This window comes from Solanum lycopersicum, chromosome 5 (genome assembly GCF_036512215.1).
Source record: "Solanum lycopersicum chromosome 5, SLM_r2.1".
NCBI lineage: Eukaryota > Viridiplantae > Streptophyta > Magnoliopsida > Solanales > Solanaceae > Solanum > Solanum lycopersicum.
Window position 1 is genome coordinate 58,199,866 of NC_090804.1, and position 22,213 is coordinate 58,222,078.

General features: G+C 36.1%; 1 protein-coding gene across 1 annotated transcript; it reads left to right on the forward strand.

Moving 5' to 3' along the window:
• The first annotated feature begins 7,887 nt into the window (after positions 1 to 7,887).
• LOC138348920 (uncharacterized) lies at positions 7,888 to 8,455 on the forward strand. The gene is made up of 2 exons (XM_069298519.1): positions 7,888 to 8,314; positions 8,448 to 8,455. Exons 1-2 carry the CDS (start codon positions 7,888 to 7,890, stop codon positions 8,453 to 8,455), a joined length of 435 nt encoding a protein of 144 aa, XP_069154620.1.
• Positions 8,456 to 22,213: the final 13,758 nt, after the last annotated feature.

Here is a 22,213-nt window from a genome sequence, read left to right on the forward strand (position 1 = left end):
ATTGATAAATAGAGAGAGAAACGTGAAAAAAGGCATGCAAAATTAATATGATAGAAATAGAAGAGTGTAAATAGGGGAGAGGTTGAGTGTATTGGGAGAAGATAAAAGAGTATTGGTTGATATGGGGGTAGGTAGTTATTGGGTTACCATATAATATGAAATTAATTAAAATCAAATCCCTAATTTTTATATTTCATTTTTTAAAAGGTATTTTATAATATGAAGTTTAATTAATATTTAATAAAAATAATTTATTATTATTAAGTAAAATTAACATCGCGCACACATTTAAGGTGATAAATATCAAGTTGTAATCACATTCTCTAAATAAACTACTTATAACACATTATTATCATCTTATACTACATCAATTAATAATATTTTAATTAAAAAAATATTTAAAAATAAACTATATATAGCATATTATTATTAAGTTATAGAATATTATCTAAAAATATATTAATAAAAAAATTTATTTTATTATTTAACTAATAATTATTTTGTTTAAATTATTAATTTCATTTATTCACTTACCTTTTATCAACAAATCCTTTTAAATTATTACTTATTAATCAATTATCTTTTAAAGTTTTTAATATAAATAATAAATTATTAAATATTAATCAAACCTTTTACTGTTTTTTATATCAGTGTAAATTTTGTATATAGCATTTTATATAGTAATATTATCAAGTTATGACATAAGAATTTCAATTTCATTGTGTAGCATTTAATATCTCACTCTATAACATTTTATTAATAATTATATTATTAACTATAATTTATTAAAAAGAGTTGTTATTAAAAATTAATTAAAAATAAGGGGATAAAGTAATAATGGATAATTAATGTTAATAATTAACACTAACAACACAAATTATGAAAATTTTATTTCTTTATTAATTGCTACATTTAATGCAGGTAGCACGTTTTTTTAAATATGAATAGTTGCACTTTTTAGGGAGTTTAATTAAAGTTAAATATATGATTAGCACGTTTTTAGGAATATTAAACTTTTTTCAAATTCTCATCATTGCCTTAAATATCTCTAGTTAGTTAAAATAATATTTTTTTTGAATTAATGTATTGACCCGGAAGGTCATTTTTGAAAATTTTGAATATTTGCTTAACTTGAGTTAATTAATGGATGAATAATTGTAGATAATTGATTAAACTAATAGTTAATGGGCTAAAGTGATAAAAATTTTAAGACCTTATACCCTTTAGACTATTTAATAAAAAAAGTGGGTAAAGTTTCACCACTTTTAGTACATAAATAATTCAAAAAAAATAAATAAGGAAAAAAGAAAACAAAAAAAATAAATAAGGAAAAAAGAAAACAAAAAAAAAAGGGCGAAGGGTTTCTCTGCACTTGCGGCTTACGAACTGCTTAAGGTAAGTTTTCTTTTCCTTTAATTTTCTTGATTTCTGCACATAGATGTGTGCATATAGCAATATTATATAATAAATTATATATATGTGTGTATAATAATAAATGAAGATTGCATATCAGTAAAAAAAAATTCTAGAATAGAAAAGCACGTAATAGTTAGAAATTATGAAAACATTTGAATCAATGATTGGTTCATGATGAGCCAATCATTAGTGGGTAAATGATTGGTTCATAATGAGCCAATCATTAGTGGGTTGAAAGGAAAAAAATTAAAAAAAAATATAGTGCAAAATACGTTAATGGCATCATTAGGCGTAAATTTCAGAATATTAGTTATTATATTATGGTTCAAGTTTTGATATATTGGTATGTAATTTAAATATTAGATGAATAAGATTTTGTGAGTACCATTTAAATTATGATGTTGGAAAAATTTGGGATGCAATCCTAAATTTGAAACTTGAAAACTATGATAGTGGAAATTTTAATTGACATCAAGAATTACAAACTTGATTATAAATTTGGGGTGTATTTTTAGTTCAAGGTTAAACACATAAAAGTGTGAGTATTATTAGTTCTGAAACCTTATTGTGAATATATACTTGAATAGATTCCATTGGTTCAGAAGCTCAACGGAAAGGGAAGGCTCAAGTCCAAGAGTAATTATTCAATTGGCTAAGGCAAGTGGATTTCTAAACTCTTGTTAAGCGTACAAAATTCGTGTATTTCCTTGTGTGATGTTGAGAATGATTTGGAGACTTGTTGCTTACTTATTGGTGTTGTACTACTTGTTGAAAATTGTGCTTTGTTATCAAAATGGCTATCTCCTCATTTTGATTTTAGTATGAAAGTCAAACTGCACTTGAAACATGGTTGTGATTAGAGGAGGTACCATTTCGAGGGCCATATCACGCGCCGCGATAAATATTATATTTCGAGGGACGTATTGCGCGTCGCGACAGTTACTATTATCGAGGGTCATGTCGTGCGCCGCGACAGATGCATGGACAGATATGTCCTCCATGGGTCCCGGACTGAGAGACAGTGGGTGTGTATCGTTAAGAAAGACATGTATCACTATATTTGAGATTGCATATCATGACATTGCATATTTTATTATTGATGAACTTGAACACGTGTTTTACTGATGTTGTGATTGTTTCTCAGTGAAACTTGTGACTGTTGAATATTGAGTTGTTATTAAGAATGTGTAAACTGATAGAGTGGTTATTGAGTTGTGTGTTTGGTAAACTGTAAACTGTTAGGCTGTAGCGTGGATGTTTAGATAGGGTGTAAGGAGGACCCGTATTTTGTTCACTTAACTTGTGTTTAGAGGTTTGCTTGTTGGGTACCGCGTGGTTTGATACTCACCCCTTGCTTCTACAAATTTTTGTAGGTTAAGAGCCCGGATCTTCGTGATACCTGTCATTATTTTTGTTTTCGAGGCATCTTGTGGAGGGTTCTGAGGTAGCTGCTTGTCATCTCAGCGAACTTTCCTACTCCAGTTTATGACTTTGTTTTTACTTGAAAGACAACTTCATTTTAGACTTATATTTTATTTCAATTCTAATATTTACATTAGAGGCTTGTACACGTGACAACCTGGTTTTGGGGATTGAATTAATATGACTTGGTTTCATAATATAAATTTTTGTTGGATTGTCATTTACTTCCGCACTTTATTAGATATTGAGTTTTAGGCTGACTTGTCTTGGTGGGATAAGACAAGTGCCCTCACACCTATTTTTGGGTCGTGATAAAATGGTATCAGAGCCCCAGGTTCAAAGGTCTCACGTGTATACAAGTCGAGTCTACGTAGAGTCTCAAGGATCAGTACGGAGACGTATGTACTCATCTCTGAGAGGCTATAAAGAGTACTAGGAAACTTTCTTTTGTTCATTCTTTCTTATCGTGCGTAGTCACCTTCTTAGTAATGAGTTGTTGTATACTCTTTTAACAGATGACGAGGACTACAACTAATGTTACTGGTGGTAGAGGGGAGGCACTTCCCGAGGCAGTTGTTGAGGCCCCAGCTAGAGGTAGGGGTAAATCTCGAGCTAGAGGTCGTGCTAGTAGTACGACAGTAGCCAGAGGTTGTGGACAAGGAGCCGCACCAGTGAGAGGTCATGCTAGAGAGGTCTCTACAAAACCTCATATTGATGGAAGAGAGGACCAGGTTCCTCTAGAGCCTATAGTCACACCCTTGCTTCAGGATACACTATTGAGGGTGTTAAGTGTGCTAGAGGGCTTTTCTCAGGGTGGTGGTGCGACTAACACACCACATGACTCTCGTACCAGAGAGGGGGCTCAGACCCAAGAGCAGCATCAAGCTCCAGTTGTTCATGATGCGGTGGGGCAACTACCAGTAGATCCCGCGATTCAGAATGATGTTGCACCAGCAGTTGGGGGTCAAGTTGCATCAATGGTTGTTCTGACAGAGGATGAGCAGCGTAGGTATGAGAGATTTTGAAAGATGGACCCACCTCAGTTTCAGGGTGGGAAGAGCGAGGACGCTCATGAGTTTCTAACTACCTGCCGAGAGTTACTAGAGGTGGTTGGATTAGCTGAGTCACATGGGGTTCGAAATTCTACACTCCAGCTTCGTGGACCAGCGAGAGACTGGTGCAGGACTTATTCGGGGGTTTTGCCAGTTGGATCTCCTCCAGTGACTTGGGAGCAGTTTGCTAGTGCATTCCAAGATCGTTTTATCCCATGGAGTGTAAGAGAGGAGAGTCGCTTGAGGTATGAGAGCCTGAGACCGGATGGTTTATCGGTTACAGATTATGAGGCGCGTTTTTTCCTGTTTTCTAGGCATGCGTTGCCCATTATTCCAAATGAGACAGAGAGGATCCGCAGATTTGTGAGGGGATTGACTTTCTCTATCAGGTCAGCTGTGTTTCGGGCATCTACGGAGGGGGCTTCTTTCCAGTCAATTGTGAGCGCCGCCAAAGAGGCGGAATTGATGGAGAGAGAGGAGTATGGGGACCCCAAAAGGGCCCGTATATCAGGCCAGTTTAATGGGGCCTCATCTGGAGGTAGGGGATCATAGAGAGTGAGTGGTTCTTTTCAGCAGCGGGGACCTATTCATGAATCTATGCCGGCATTTGAGGGTGGCCAGACATCTAAGGGTTCTTATAGCCCGGGTCAGGGGTCGTACGGTTCACAGCAGCGACCTACAGGGCGAGGCAATAATGGGTTTTCAGAGTCCACACAGCAGTTCCCAAGTAAGATATTTTGTTTTACTTGTGGAGATCCCGATTATCTAATGCGGCAGTGTACTTCTCAAAGCGATCGTGGTAGGCCTCGACCTAATTCTTCATTCCAGACTAGACCGCCAGCTCCACAGGGTAGAGGTCGTGGCAGAGATCAGTCAGGTAGAGGTGATAGAGTTTCTAGTAGTGGTGTTGCAGCTCAGCAGAGTGGGGGTAGAGGTACCACCCAAGCTGGAGGTGGACGAGGAGCCCACTGCTATGCTTTCCCTGGGAGACCTGAGGCGGAGACCTCTGATGCTGTTATTACAGGTATCATCCCAGTATGCCATCGACCTGCGTCTGTGTTGTTTGATCCAGGTTCTACATTCTCTTATGTGTCTATGTATTTTGCTGCTAAATTTGATATGATATGTGATAGCATGACAGTACCTATTCGTATTTCTACACCCGTGGGTAAGCCCTTAGTGGTGGATCGAGTGTATCGATCCTGTCTTGTTTCTTTGGCTAGGTATGACACTTGGGTAGACTTTATCATTCTAAGGATGGTAGACTTTGATGTTATCTTGGGTATGGATTGGCTTTCTCTTTATCACGCTGTCCTTGATTGTAATGCTAAGACTGTGACTTTAGCAATGACTGGTGTTCCGAGGGTTGAGTGGAAGAGTGTTAGTGGTTCTTATCCTAGCAAGGTTATCTCTTTTATCCGTGGTTAGAGATTGGTGGAGAGGGGGTGTTAGTCTTACTTAGCGTTTATTCGGGATACTAGTGTTGAACCACCTCCCATGGACTCTATTCCCGTGGTTCAGGAGTTTCCCGATGTATTTTCTTCTGACCTTCCAGGTGTTCCTCCCGATAGGGATATTGATTTTGCTATTGATTTGGAGGCGGGGACTAAACCTATTTCTATCCCTCCATACCGTATGTCTCCAGCAGAGTTGAATGAATTGAAGGATCAGTTGCAGGATTTATTGAGTAAGGGTTTTATTCGCCCAAGTGTGTCACCTTGGGGTGCCCCCGTATTGTTTGTGAAGAAGAAGGATGGGACTATGAGAATGTGTATTGATTACAGACAGTTGAACAAGGTAACAGTGAAGAATAAGTATCCTCTTCCGCCTATTGATGACTTATTTGATCAGTTAAAGGGAGCATCATTGTTCTCTAAGATTGATTTGAGGTCTGGGTATCATTAGTTGAAGATTAGGGCATCAGATATCCCTAAGAAAGCTTTTTGGACTCGGTATGGGCATTATGAATTCCTAGTGATGTCTTTCGGATTGACTAATGCCCCTGCAACATTCATGGAGTTGATGAATGGGCTGTTTCGACCATACCTTGATTCTTTTGTGATTGTTTTCATCGATGACATCTTGGTTTACTCCAAGACTGAGGAGGACCATGTCCGACACCTGAGGATTGTACTTCAAAGGTTGAGAGAAGAGAAGTTGTATTCCAAGTTCTCAAAGTGTGAGTTCTGGCTTACTTCTGTGGCATTCTTGGGACACGTGGTGTCCAATGAGGGTATTAGAGTAGATCCGACAAAAATTGAGGCAGTTATAGGCTGGACGTGACCTACTTCACCTACTAACATTCAAAGTTTTGTGGTATTGGCAGGCTATTATCGACAATTTGTTCAGAGTTTTTCTACCATTGCAGCTCCATTAACTAGCTTGACTCGACAGGATGTGCGTTTTCAGTGGTCTGATGAGTGTGAACAGAGCTTTCAAAAGATCAAGACTTTGTTGACTTCTGCTCCTGTGTTGACTCTACCTGAGGAAGGTGTAGACTTTACTGTGTATTGTGATGCTTCAGGAGTTGGTTTGGGTGGTTTGTTGATGCAGAAGGGGAAAGTGATTGCTTATGCTTCTAGGCAATTAAAGTCCCATGAGAAGAACTACCCTACTCATGATCTGGAGTTGGCGGCTGTTGTATATGTACTTAAGTTATGGCGTCATTATTTGTATGGAGTGCATTGTTAGATCTTAATTGATCATCGGGAGTCTTCAGTATATCTTTAGCCAGAGGGATTTGAACTTGAGGCAACAGAGATGGCTTGAGTTGCTGAAGGACTATGATGTGACCATTCTGTATCATCTAGGAAAGGCCAATGTTGTGGCCGATGCTCTGAGTAGGAAGACTCGTAGCATGGGGAGTCTTGCAGCGCTTAGTATTGAGGAGAGACCATTGTCTAGAGATGTGCAGATATTAGCTAACAGTCTTGTCCGCTTGCAGATTTCAGAAGAGAGTTATGGGATGATTGCTTTTATTGAGGCTCGTTCTTCTTTAGTCGTGCAAATCCGTGCACACTAGTTTGATGATGGAAAATTATTTCTCATTCGAGACAAAGTATTGAGAGGGGAAGCTAAGGAGGTTGTCCTTGATTCTGATGGTGCCTTGAGGATCGGAGGGAGAATTTGTGTCCCCAGGACAGGCGATTTGATTAGATTAATTATTGAGGAGGCCCATTGTTCTCGGTATTCCATCAATCCGGGAGAAGCGAAGATGTATCATGATTTGAGTCAGCATTACTGGTGGTGTGGGATGAAGAGAGATATTTCAGACTTTGTTTCGAGGTGTTTGACTTGCCAGCAGGTCAAGTGTGAGCACCAACAGTCCGGGGGTGTATCTCAAAGGATGCCTATTCCTACTTGGAAGTGGGAGCGGATTACTATGGACTTTCTCGTGGGTTTGCCTACCACAGTGGGTGGGTATGAATCTATTTGGGTTTTTGTTGATACGCTGACCAAGTCTGCCCACTTCATCTCGGTTTGGGTGAAGTATACAGCAGAAAAGTTAGCTGAGCTATATATCAGTCAGATTGTGTGACTACATGGAGTTCCTATTTCTGTCATATCAGATCGAGGTTCACTATTTACTTCTTATTTCTGGAAGGCATTACAACATGGTCTGGGTACTCAGTTAGATATGAGTACGACATTTCACCCTCAGACAGATGGTCAATCTGAGCGTACCATTCAGGTATTGGAAGATATGCTTCGAGCGTGTGTGATCGATTTTGGTGCTAGATGGGATCAACATTTACCCTAAGCAGAGTTTCCCTATAATAACAGTTATCACTCTAGTATCCAGATGGCCCCATTTGAGGCGTTGTATGGAAGATGATGTAGGTCTCCGATTGGTTGGTTTGATTCGGCAGAGATGGACTCTTTGGATACAAACTTGCTTAGAGATGATATGGATCAAGTCCATATGATTCAGTATAGATTATTGACAGCTCAAAGTCGATAGAAGTATGCAGACCGGAGAGTTAGAGCTTTGGTGTTTATGGAGGGTGATCATGTATGGCTCCGACTATCACCCGTGAAAGGTGTGATGAGTTTTGGAAAGAAGGGCAAGCTTAGCCCTAGGTTCATTGGACCTTTTGAGATTTTGAGCCGAGTTGGAGAGGTGGCTTATAAGTTGGCGTGGCCACCTAGTTTGTCAGCAGTTCATCCTGTTTTTCATGTCTCTATGCTTCGAAAGTATATTCCGGATGAATCTCATGTGCTTTCACTTGATTTTGTGGAAATGGATCCAGACTTGACATTTGAGGAGGAGCCTATAGCTATTTTGGATAGGAAGATTCGAAAGCTTAGGACCAAGGAGATTGCTTCAGTGAAGGTGCAATGGAAGCACAGATCAGTGGGAGAGGCAACTTGGGAGAATGAGTCTGACATGCGTGTTAGATATCCACAACTTTTTGAAGCATCAGGTACTTTCTTTTACTTTATGTTCGAGAACGAACATATTTTTTTGTGGTGGATAATGTAATGACCCGGAAGGTCATTTTTGAAAAATTTGAATATTTGCTTAACTTGAGTTAATTAATGGATGAATAATTGTAGATAATTGATTAAACTAATAGTTAATGGGCTAAAGTGATAAAATTTTAAGACCTTATACCCTTTAGACTATTTAATAAAAAAGGTGGGTAAAGTTTCACCACTTTTAGTACATAAATAATTAAAGAAAAATAATGAAAAGAAAAAAAAAGGGGCGAAGGGTTTCTCTACACTTGCGGCTTATGAACTGCTTAAGGTAAGTTTTCTTTTCCTTTAATTTTCTTGATTTCTGCACATAGATGTGTGCATATAGCAATATTATATGATAAATTATATATATGTGTGTGGAATAATAAATGAAGATTGCATATGAGTAAAAAAAAATTGCAGAATAGAAAATCACGTAATAGTTAGAAATTATGAAAACATTTGAATCATTTGGATCAATGATTGGTTCATGATGAGCCAATCATTAGTGGGTTGAAAGGAAAAAAAATATAGTGCAAAATACGTTAATGGCATCATTAGGCGTAAATTTCAGAATATTAGTTATTATATTATGGTTCAGATTTTGATATATTGGTATGTAATTTAAATATTATATGAATAAGATTTTGTGAGTACCATTTAAATTATGATGTTAGAAAAATTTAGGATGCAATCCTAAATTTGAAACTTTAAAACTATGATAGTGGAAATTTTAATTGACATCAAGAATTACAAACTTGATTATAAATTTGAAGTGTATTTTTAGTTCAAGGTTAAACACATAAAAGTGTGAGTGTTGTTAGTTCTGAAACCTTATTGTGAATATATACTTGAATAGATTCCGTTGGTTCAGAAGCTCAACGGAAAGGGAAGGCTCAAGTCCAAGAGTAATTATTCGATTGGCTAAGGCAAGTGGATTTCTAAACTCTTGTTAAGCGTACGAAATTCAAGTATTTCCTTGTGTGATGTTGAGAATGATTTGGAGACTTGTTTCTTATTTGTTGGTGTTGTATTACTTGTTGCAAATTGTGCTTTGTTATCAAAATGGCTATCTCCTCATTTTTATTTTAGTATGTAAGTCAAACTGCACTTGAAACATGATTGTGATAAGAGTTATGTGATAAGAGGAGGTAACATTTCGAGGGTCGTATCGCGCGCCGCGATGAATATTATATTTCGAAGGACGTATCGCACGCCGCGATAGTTACTATTATCGAGGGTCGTGTCGTGCGCCGCGACAGATGCATGGACATATATGTCCCTCATGGGTCCCGAACTGAGAGACAGCGGGTGTGTATTGTTAAGAAAGACATGCATCACTATATTTGAGATTGCGTCTCATGGCATTGCACATTTTATTATTGATGAACTTGAACACGTGTTTTGCTGATCTTGTGATTGTTTCTCTGTGAAGCTTATGACTGTTGAATATTGAGTTGTTATTGAGAATGTATAAACTGATAGAGTGTGGTTATTGAGTTGTGTGTTTGGTAACTGTATTGAGTTTTAGACTTCTATTTTATTTCAATTCTAATATTTATATTAGAGGCTTGTGCACGTGACAACCTGGTTTTGGGGATTGAATTAATATGACTTGGTTTCATAATAGAAATTGTTGTTGGTTGTCATTTACTTCCGCACTTTGTTAGATATTGAGTTTTAGGCGGACTTGTCTTGGTTGGATAAGACAAGTGCCATCACACCTATTTTTGGGTCGTGACAATTAATTTCTTAAAAAACTCAACCAGATAATAACAAATATTTTCAGATTTTCATAATACTTTCATATTGTCATTTTCAAACCTAGTTGGATCAACGTTACAAGTAGTCTTCTTTCCAAAATTTCACGATTATTTTCAGATTGCTTTCAACGTATAAGTCATTTTTTCTAAAAATTCAAGAATATTTTCATAGCTGGATATTTTACTTCTTCTTTTTTTTAGTAACCTGATAAATTTTGGCGTACAATATATGTTTCTATTTAAATTATAATATATGTTTTTATATTAATTTTGTATTGAAAATGTACTGTCTTTGTATAATTGTAGTATTGTATAGGACAATGAATGATATATTAACTGTGTATGAAGTGTGTATAAATTATATGAACTGATTATAAAGTTGTGTAATGTTGAAGTCTGAATTTTTTTTAATAGTGTATTAAGATTATATGAAATGTGTATCATTTGTTTATGAAAGTCCATTTTTTTTCAAAATTACAGTTTATGTTTTTAATGAAATTAGAATACATATTTTGTATTAATTTTTTATAGCGGGTAGACCAAAACTTGAAAGATGGAAGGAGTTTGCTGACGTGAAATTCAAAAGGATGAAAATGACTTGCGGTAGATGTCGTCAAGTTGGACACAATAGAAAGGCATGTTCAAATTATCCTGTGCAAAAACAATACATATAAAGTGTATATATAACTTTACATTTCGGTACATTATTTGATAATTTTTCTTTTATAATTATCGAATATCATACTCAAAGTTAATTTGAACTCTAAGAACACGATGAGAAATTGAACTCTATTTTTGTATTTACACTCTACTATAATCTCTATATCTATGGTGAAATTTATAAAATTGAATTTGAGTTTGTTTGGAATAATTTTGGAAAATGAGCAATTAATTTTAGAAAAGGGGCATGAATAACTTATTCAAGGATATCAATGATAATGTAGAATCATGAAGACATTCTCCTCATTCTCATACTCACTTGCTCGAGTCTTGAAACAATTTATAGGTAATTGGTATAGAGTACTCCTCGAAAAGACTAAAAGGGACTTTCTCAAAATAACTCGAAAGAACTCTCAAGACTTAACTCTTACTCTACCTTGATGCTTAGAAGTAGTGTAGAGTGTTTAGAATCAATAAGAATTGAAGGAACCCTTTTAAAGAACTCAAACGATCAAAATGACAGATAAGGGGTTGGGGCAGGCGATCTTGGTGCACCGAGTGGAGCAGAGCGCCAGATTCATCGTACTGACACACTTTTTCTGGCGCTATCATGGAGCAGCGCGCTAGCCCTTTCCCAGAAAAAAATTCTGACGAGTTTCTTTGCTCGTTTTCTAAACCTGATTCGCCTAGAATCAAATAGTTTCTTTCGAACTTACTTAGATTCGAATACCTAACATAAGTACACAAAATTCTACTAAAAACAACTCTCAAACGCCTAACTTTCATCCCAAGAACTCATCAACCCATCCTAATTCAAGAACGAAAACAAAACTTCAAGATTACGAATGGAAATTTCAAGAAAGCTCCTTAAGAACTCAAATTGCTCAATATTTATGGATAGATTCGCAAAAGGAACTCGTGATTGGCATGTAGATGTAAAAACCCAATACTTTGAAGGCTTACATACCTTTTAGAATAAAATCCTTAGCGAAATCCCTTGAGAATCGCAAAAATCTTGAATGCCCTTCCTTTTTCTCCCTTTTTCCTCTTCTTTAACACCTCACAAATGTTACGGCCCGAGCCTATATCCTAGGCACGACTGGCACTCGAGAATCATTTATGGCCCCAAGCAAACCCTTGACCTGATTTACTTACTTAGCAGAAGACTTGAAGCATTTAGAAAAGTATTCAAATGTTAAATAACTCAACTGTCTCAAACTGAACTCATAATGTTTTTAAAAATAAACATTTAACTTAGCCAAAATGGAAACTCGAATATAAACATAAGCCAATAAAAAGATAATGACAAATGACCTAAGACTATCTATGAAGCCTCTAAAACAACTTCAAAGGATGTCGGGACAAGCCCCACAACATCCTAATGAACTAATAAAATAGCTGAATGCAATAAAAGGGTTGCTCCGAAAAGCAAGTAGGCTTACTAAAAGACTCTGAAAGCTCAACTGAATCAATGATGTGCTGGATTTCGATACAAGTTACTTGTGTCTGCATCATATATGATGCATGCCAAATGAAATCAGTACATTGGATGTGAAAGTATGCGAGGGGAATTCTAAAACAAGACTTAAGCTTGAAAGGAACTGAAGAACTTACCTGGCTCAACTCAAGTTAACATAACTGAACTCATTTCAATAAAAAGCAGTTTAAATAAGTGAAATAAATGGAAAACATGTTTAAAACATGATGTCAACTCTGTGTGTATGCAAAGATACAACATAACTCTTAAATGTATGTAAAAATACAAATAAAATGTGTATATAATAATACAATTACTTTTGTGGGAGTTCATCTAACCGAAAACCATCACGTAAGAGTTATTGTGATGATACTGTTAGAATCGAATTCACGCACACACACTAGATGAATGAAGAACACAAGAACTTTCAAGAGAAAGAGATGAGAGATCTAGAGAGAGAAAGAGAAAACCCAATATTTCGTGGTAACACCCCGTGAGTAAACTTCCACGGCGGTGAGGTATATTTATATTAATAAATCAGAGTATTTTTTTTGTTACAGAGAATAAATAGGAAAACCTAAAATAGAGAATAAATAGGAAAACCTAAAATTAATCAGGCTCCACTACCTAACAATTCTCCCACTTGGAGACTGACTAAGTCATCCAAAAAATTACATTCTCAAAAAAAATCTCTTCATCATCAACATCTTTACCGCACCGCAACATCTGTAGCAACAACTACAGAAGACCAATCGAGGTTTTACATAACCTTAGTTTCCCAACACCAACACATTTCGTCAACATGTCTGCCGAGTTCTTTGCACCCTCTATCTTCTCCAAGCACATATCACCATCCTCCACTGCCCTGCGAGTGAAATGGTATCGCCTACTGATGTGCTTTGTCTTCGAATGATAGATTGGATTTTTCCCCAACTGTATGACACTCTGTCTATCTGAGTAAAGAATCTTCTCGCTTTGCTTCTTGCCCAATTCCTCAAGATAATCTGCCAGCCATATCATCTCTTTCCCAGCTTCAGCTATTGCCACATACTCAGCTTCAATAGATGAAAGAGAAACACACTTCTGAAGTCTGGACATCCAACTCACTACTGTTCCACCTATGGTGTAAATGTACCCGGATGTACTCTTGCTCGAGTCAACATCCCCACCAAGATCAGCATCCACAAAACCTTGTAGAGTCACCTTGCCTTTGCCAAAACAAAGTGAAGTACTGGATGTACCTCTCAGATATCTCAGAAGCCACTTCACAGCTTCCCAATGATCTTTTCCAGGGTTCGCCATGTACCTGCTAACAACTCCCACTGCATGTGCTATATCTGGTCTAGTGCAGACCATAGCATACATCAAACTACCAACTGCTGAAGCATATGGAACAAGTGCCATGTGATCACGCTCCTCGGCAGTCTTGGGTGACTGCTTCTTTGACAATTTAAAGTGATTTGCCAATGGAGTAGTCCTTGGTTTAGCATCATTAACACTGGATCTGCTCAACACTTTCTCAATGTACAACTCCTGAGATAGATTTAAAGTGCCAGCAGATCTACCCCGAGAAATCTTCATCCCCAAAATTCGTTTTGCTGGACCCAAATCTTTCATCTCAAATGCTGCAAACAACCTTGTCTTAAGATTGTTAATCTCCCTCATACTAGATCCTGCAATCAACATATCATCCACATACAAGAGTAGAAAGACATATTAATTAGTGTATTTCTTGAAGTAACAACAAGGATCCTTTCAAATTTGCAGAATCCACTCTTGGTCATGAAGGAGTAAAACTTCTTGTACCACTGCCTTGGTGCTTGCTTTAGTCCATACAAGCTCCTGGTGAGCTTGCACACCATGTGTTCCTTGCCTGGAACCACAAATCCTTCGGGTCGCTGCATATAGATCTCTTTGTCCAGATCTCCATGTAAAAACGTTGTTTTTACATCCATTTGCTGTAGATGCAAATTCTCTGATGCAACAACACTCAACAGAATTTGAATAGAGGTTAACTTCACAACAGGAGAGAATATTTGAGCATAATCAATACCTTTCCTTTGTGAATATCCTTTAACCACTAAACGAGCCTTGAACCTTCTTTTGCCATCTGATTCAGTCTTGATTCTGATCACCCACTTGTTCAACAAAGCTCTCTTCCCTGCAGGTAACTAAGTCAACACCCATGTGTCGTTCTTCTCAAATGACCTCATCTCATCATCCATGGCTTGCTCCCACTTGATCGAATCCTCCACTTTAGGGCCTCATCAAAAGACTCTGGTCCCCCCTCATCAGTCACAATAGATAGTGTAATGAAGGTGAATACCTATCTGGTGCCCAGATGGATCTGGATGATCTCCTTAACACCTGCTCAGGTGTAACTTGCTCCACTTCAGATTCTTCAGTAGGAGTTGGTTGAGTATTTGCTTCGACATCTCTGGGGTTACTCTTCTCTAACTCAACCGCAACTCCCACTTTCTTTGTAATCTATAGAACCTTATGCTCTTTGTCCTTGTATAGGAAAGACTCATCAAATGTCACGTCACAATGTCTCAGGATCTTTCTGTTCTTATCATCCCAAAACCTGTAACCAAACAAATCAGAACCATAGCCTATAAAGTAACACTTCACAGCCTTGGCATCAAGCTTGTCTCTCTTTTCTGGATCAACATGAACATAAGCAGTGCAACCAAATGTACTCAAGTGTGAGTACTTGAGTTCTTTTCCTGTCCACACCTCCTCTGAAATCTTGAACCCTAAAGGGACTGATGGTCCCCTGTTGATCAAGTATGCAGTTGTGCTCACAACATCTGCCTAAAGTGTTTTGGGCAGCCCGCAGTGTAACCTCATACTCCTTGCACGCTCATTCAATGTTCTGTTCATCCTCTCAGCAATTCCATTCTGCCTTGCCTTACCAGGAACTGTTCTCATCAATCTGATTCCCTCAGCTACATAGAATGCCTTGAACTCTGATTTGTCATACTTTTCTCCATTGTCAGACCTTAGGCATTTGACTTTCAAACCGGTCTGATTCTCAACTTCAGCTTTCCACATCTTGAAAGTTGCAAACACATCTGACTTATGCTTCAAGAAGTAAACCCATACCTTCCTGCTGAAATCATCAATGAAGGTAACATAGAATCTTGATCCTCCAAGTGATGATACTGGAGATGGTCCCCAAACATTTGTGTGGACCATTTCCAACCGCACTTTCTTTGTCTCTCTAGGAGTCTTTGTGAAGCTTACTCTTTTCTGTTTGCCCATAACACAGCTCTCGCAAAGACCCATATCAACAGGTTTCAGACACTCTAATGCTCCTTTTGCAACCAGCATCTTTATTCCTTTAGTACTCATGTGTCCAAGTCTGTTGTGCCACAAACATGAACCGGAAGCACCTTCAGCAATGGCGGCCATGTTTATACACACTTCAGTGGTGTACAAGGTTCCAGATTTGGTGCCACGAGCTATTACCATTGCACCTTTCACGATCTTCCACAAACCTTTCCCAAACTCTGCTGCATATCCCGTGCTATCTAACTGACCAACAGAGATAAGATTTTTCTTGATCCCAGAAATATATCTGACATCCTCCAATGTCCACTGGTTTCCGAAGTGGTCTTTATGCAAACATCCCCCTTTCCTTCAATCTCTAAGGCTTTATTGTCAGCAAGATATACTTTTCCAAAATTTCCAGATTTGAAGTTTTGGAACAACTCCTTGCTTGGAGACGAATGGAAAGATGCACCAGAATCCAAAATCCATGATCCAACCGGGCTTTTCACACTAAGGATTAGAGCATCCCAATGTCCTCTGCTGAATTTACAGAATCATTGTCATCTCCAAATTTCTGATTCTGTTTCTTCTTTGGCTTTGTACAGTTCATCCGAAAGTGCCCTTTTTCTCCAGAGTTCCAACAAGTCACGTTTGATCTGTTCAGTAATTTTCCTCGATTCTTTGATTTTGATCGACCATGTTGATTTTGGCCTTTCGTCTTACTTCTCCCCCTTCGATCAACGCTGAGAGCACTGCCCGATGAATCTCCCACTTCTCGTTTGTGAACACTTTCGCTAAGAACAACATCATGGATTTCATCAAACTTCAATTTCTCAAATCCACGGGAACTGCTAATCGCAACAACAACAGTATCCCAAGACTCGGGCAGAGATGACATCAAAATCAACGCCTTAATTTCATCTTCGAAATTAATATCCACAGAATTGAGTTGACTCACAATCATATTGAACTCGTTTATATGATCAGAAATGGATCCAGTTTCAGACATCTGTAAATTGAACAATCTACGCATCAAATATACCTTGTTCATAGCCGATGGTTTTTCGTACATGTTTGACAGTGCCTTCAACAGACCGGATATAGTCTTCTCCTCCACAATGTTAAACGCCACGTTTCTTGACAAAGTCAACTGGATCAACCCTAAAGCCTGGAGATCCTTGAGTTTCCACTTCTCCTCCGTCATGGATTCCGGGTTTACCCCGGTCAACGGTTCGTGAAGATCTTTCTAGTACAGATAATCTTCAATCTGCATCTTCCAGAAACTGAAATCGGATCCATCAAACTTCTCGATTCCAAGCTTCGAACTATCCATCTTCTGTGATCGTGTTGAATCTCCTTAGCTCTGATACCAGTTGTTAGGATCGAATTCACGCACACACACTAGATGAATGAAGAACACAAGAACTTTCAAGAGAAAGAGATGAGAGATTTAGAGAGAGAAAGAGAAAACCCAATATTTCGTGGTAACACCTCGTGAGTAAACTTCCACGGCGGTGAGTTATATTTATATTAATAAATCAGAGTATTTTTTATTACAGAGAATAAATAGGAAAACCTAAAATAGAGAATAAATAGGAAAACCTAAAATAGAGAATAAATAGGAAAACCTAAAATAGAGAATAAATAGGAAAACCTAAAATTAATCAGGCTCCACTACCTAATAGATAAAACATTTGCCTCACACTGCCACGGCGGTCATATACCTTGTCGAGGGTATAGAACCTTAACTGCTGAGGGATTAGTTATCATCTAAAAAGTATGACCCTTTTTATATCCATGGTTGCTACATGGTTTATGTGGATGTAAGTTGTGTGAACTCTCCCTCATATCAGTTTTTAGTACTACTCCCAAAATATGATACTAGCCCTTATGTTTAAAAACATACTTCTTTCTGTGATTTAAGATAATTGCTCAAAAACATAGCTCAAAGGCTATCTTGGAAATCAAAATTTCTTCGCTTGCTTCATTTAGAAAGCGATTACTGTTTTCAAAAAACTAGCTCACAGGCTCTTTGAAAATTAAGCTTTCTGTCTTTTTTAAATGTGAAAACATTTTAAACCCTTTGAGAACACATAGTCCTCATATACTTTTGAAGAAATGAACTTCAATCCTTACTCTTTGCTCAAATTGAACATTAAGCATTAAAATAAAGTCAAAAGTATTTGCAAAAGACTTTTTGAAAAGACATAGAATTTTCTAAATTTGACTCTTAACTTTCCTGAATCTGAAGTTATGGAACTCAAGGTTATGATTCATGTCTATTGATGATTTCTAGATGTTAAGAAGTCATTTTACAATAGTTTAGAATCAATAGAAAGTGTTAGTACACATAAGATGGACTTAAATGGATTAAATGACGAAAAATGGATGTAAAATGATGATTCGGGCGCGTCCCAGGCAAGCCACACCAGCTCAATGGACTGAGGCTCAAATCTGGCGCACTACCGGCGCGCTGTCCCACTACTCTGGTGCTACGGGTTCGCGTCGCACCTGGCCCTCTCCAGGTACGTCTGACAATTTTTTCAACTCGTTTTCTGATCCTAAATCATTTTAGATCTATTTCTTTTCTCAATACTTTCTTAGATTCACATACCCAAAACATGTACACTAGAATCTAACTCGAAACAACTTTGAACATCACTAAAACGTCTAGAGAAACCCATCAATCACATATAGGTTTAAAATGAAAAGCAATTCAAGAACACAACTCAAGAACAATAAATTCTAACTCTTTTAAGATGAAAATCATTGAATTAAACATGTTTGGCGCGTGCGTGAATCGACCCAACATTATATGATCTCACATACCGCGTAGGAATCACCCATTGACGAAATCCACAAGCGAAAACCTTACGAACGATGATCTTTGGTTCTTTTCTCCTCTCCTCTCCTCGTGCGTTCTTTATCCAAAAATCCTAACTCTAATATTCAAAAGTGTAAACTGAATCCTATGAGTTTAAACCCCAATTAATTATCAAATAAAGAAATAAATGGGTTATGGAAAAAACCATGAGCCCTTCTTAAATTCGGATTGGACATTTTCTTACTGAACAACCCAATTTCAAATGAGCATCTCACTCATACGAACTCAGAATCATGCAAACTTGGTGGCATTGGAACGATTATTCCAAGATATTTCATTTCATATATGTAAATACACCTAACTCGTTTTGAGATAGAAGTTATGGTAGTTTGAAGTTTACAAAAAACTCAACTTATCGTAACTTAATAAAAATTTTCAGATTTTTATTATTTCCAAAGTTTCACTCTTTCGAGTTACGAGGTGTTACAACAAACCCTAAGCATAATTTATGAATAATCAAAACTGATTCCAGTCAGTTTAGACTCGTAAGAACTTACTACGGACATTTAAATCTGATAGGGTAAGGAAAACACCAAAATACCCCTCATATTTTTGGATATTTTTTTTCTTAACTGAAGAGTCTAACTTCAAATGACATATTTCCCTCACACGATCTCAAAAATTAGCGAACTCAGAGGCGTTGAAAAGAGAACTCAGAGATCTTTCATTTGATATCGTATGGATCCCTAACTCATTATGTGCAAAAAGTTAGGGTCATTTGAAATTGACCCAAAATTTAAAAGAACTTAGGAATGACTTTAATAAACTCTCTTCTAAAACCCTAAGTGTATGTGGATTTATGAAAACCGACCCAAATAAGATTTGTCATCTAAATATTACGAAGATTCGTTTTAAGCTGATAGGGTAAGGAAAATACTAAAACACCCCTCATATTTTCGAGTAACTTTCCTTAATTTGATAACCCGACTTCAACTAGGAATATCTCCCTCAAACGAGCTCGAAATTTAGAAAATTTGGGCTCTGAAAAGAGGATTTCAGGACGTTTCATTTGATATCTTATGGGTCTTCTAAATTATCCTGTGCTAAAAGTTATGGTCATTTAAAGTTGAACCAAACACAAAAGAATCTAGAAATAACTTGAATGAATTCTCTTTGGAACTCAAGGTGCTACATTTAACGACCCTAATATATAAGAGAAAGTTTAATTCCTCGGTAAAATCTTACTCTCAACAAAGAATGATTTAAGTGTTAGCTCAAATTTTTTTCAGAGTGTTACATTTGAATCTCAATTGAAATTGAGATACAAAGATCACATATACACAATATCATCTCTTTCTGTCATATCTTGTCCGTCTCTTTACCATTCTTGCACACAGATACACATATCAATCAGAAATTAAAATATTTATAGGTACATAAATACATATCGTATCACTTCTATAATAACTATGCATATACACTTTGTATCAATTTCTTGTTACACAAATGAATTTCTGTTCATATCTTATTTAAATATGCGCAACTTACAGAAATACATACTTTTAAGGCAAAATTACAATCTATCCCTTAAAAGTTTATAATTACAAAAATCCCTTAAAACGAATACAATAATATAAGCGTTGATACGTTAGTTTAATGAGTGAGATACATTAATTTGATGCGCGAGGTACATTTTATACATGATTGACTAATCTGATGCGCGAGATACATTAATTTGATGCACCAGATACACTAATCTGAAGCTTGAGATACATTATTCTGATGTGCGAGATACATTATGAATACAATAGGTTTCATGTTTATCAATGGTGGAAAATCTTTTACATTTGTTATCTGATAAACAAAATTGTCCGGTAATTTTATCATGAAACTAAATCATATACATTCATTGAAGTATAATTTTCTACAAGAATCATGATACAAAAAAGAGTGTTTTGATTAAGCAAATTTGAGGTTTCTAATCCTTGTCTAAATAGTAAATGTCGAAATAAGATTGACCAACTTAGATAAATTATTTAATTTTTTTTGGTTCTCACTCTTAGCTTGAGAGAATGAGAGTGATGTTCATCTATTAGGTTGAATTTTTTTCCAGATGGAACATTATAATTGATAGCTTCAACCCTTAGCATTAGAAGAGTACTGGCATTTGTTACTCGAGTTTTTCATGAAGTCAATATGATCACAACACTAGCTTCTTCTATAAATTAACTCCATTTTTCGAATTATTATCATTGTTACTTGACTATAATTATATCAAAAGATAAATAATTCTCACAGATCTCCTTTATATGGAAACAATCAACTAACAGAAAGATATAACAATATAAGGCTTAGTTTTCACCTTATTTCGTGTGGAATTCGACCCACTAACCTATTTGAATTATACTTGTTAAAAGATGTGTACTTTAGGTGTATCAAGGAGTGTTATCATCTGATATATTTTGTTATTTTTTGGTAAATATTTGTCGGTTTTTGGAAAAATCATTTTTGGGCCTTTCCTTTTTTTTTTGTTCTGATTGTGGTGGGCCTTTATGGTCCAAGACTATTTTTCATTTATATATAGCCTTTTGAACTTTATTTTGTTAAAAAAGTTATCGGATTTGTGACTTCTTGTTGGTGGATGAATTGTTAAACAACAATGGTAGATCTTATATAAGAAAAAGTGATTGATGTATCACTTAGTTAAGTTTTATTTTATCTAAGTCTCTATGATAATATTTATTGAAATTTTTATAAAGGTCTAATTTATTGGTGGCCCCTTAAAGTTGTCACAAATTTTTATAAAAGTTTAATACTCCCTCCATTCACTAGATAAATGTTTAATATAAGGTGCAATTTGACTAATATAACCCACTATCAGTCATTATTAAAATGGTTTGTACTTTTTGTAACTGTAAAAAAAAAACATTTTTCACATTAAAATCGTTTTGTAACTTTAAAATGACTACTTTTTGAAATCATTTGTTAGGTAATTATTAATGATAAAATTGAAAAAAGTTACTAATTATTTCTTGATTGTTTAAATTGACAATTAATTTTGAATAATTATTTTTTGATATACCCGGCAAAATGGACAGAGGGAGTACCATTTGGACAAATGCTTGCTTATAACTCTTTTTGACACTTACATCATGTTTTTGTATTATATATTACATAAACATCTGTTTTATTTTTGGCTCCTTACACGTAGGGGTGTTTGCGAATCGATATATTACTATTTTTAGATGTTTTGATTCAATAGATTTGATATAAAAATTTTAAAATATTATACTAACATAAATAATTAATTTATGACCTGTTTTTATTTAAATTTATTTGAGACTTCCTGATGACAATATTGAATTTTTTTTTTGTTATCATACAAACCAAAATAAACCTCCTGGAGCCTCTTCCCCACCCCCACACACCGACACAAAAACCGTTTCTTTATTTTTTTTGTTATTTTTTATACCATCTAAAGGAAATAATATGTATTTCTAACTCTTTTAATTCTTACATATTATTTGGTATTAAATATCATACAAATAATTGTATTACTATCTCCTTCTCACATGTACGGGTATTCGTAGGTCAATATCATATGATTTTTATGTGTTCTGATTTGATGGATTTTTTAAATGCTATGTTAATATCATACATAATTAAATTTGATATGTTTCAACCTTTTTCTTTTTTAATTTGGTAGATTTGATATCTTTAATTTGGATATGAACTTGTAACGACCCAAATCCGGGCCGCGACTGGCACCCACACTTACCCTCCTATGTGAGCGAACCAACCAATCTAAACCTTAACATTTCAATATAATATAAACAGAAAGTAATGCGGAAGACTTAAACTCATA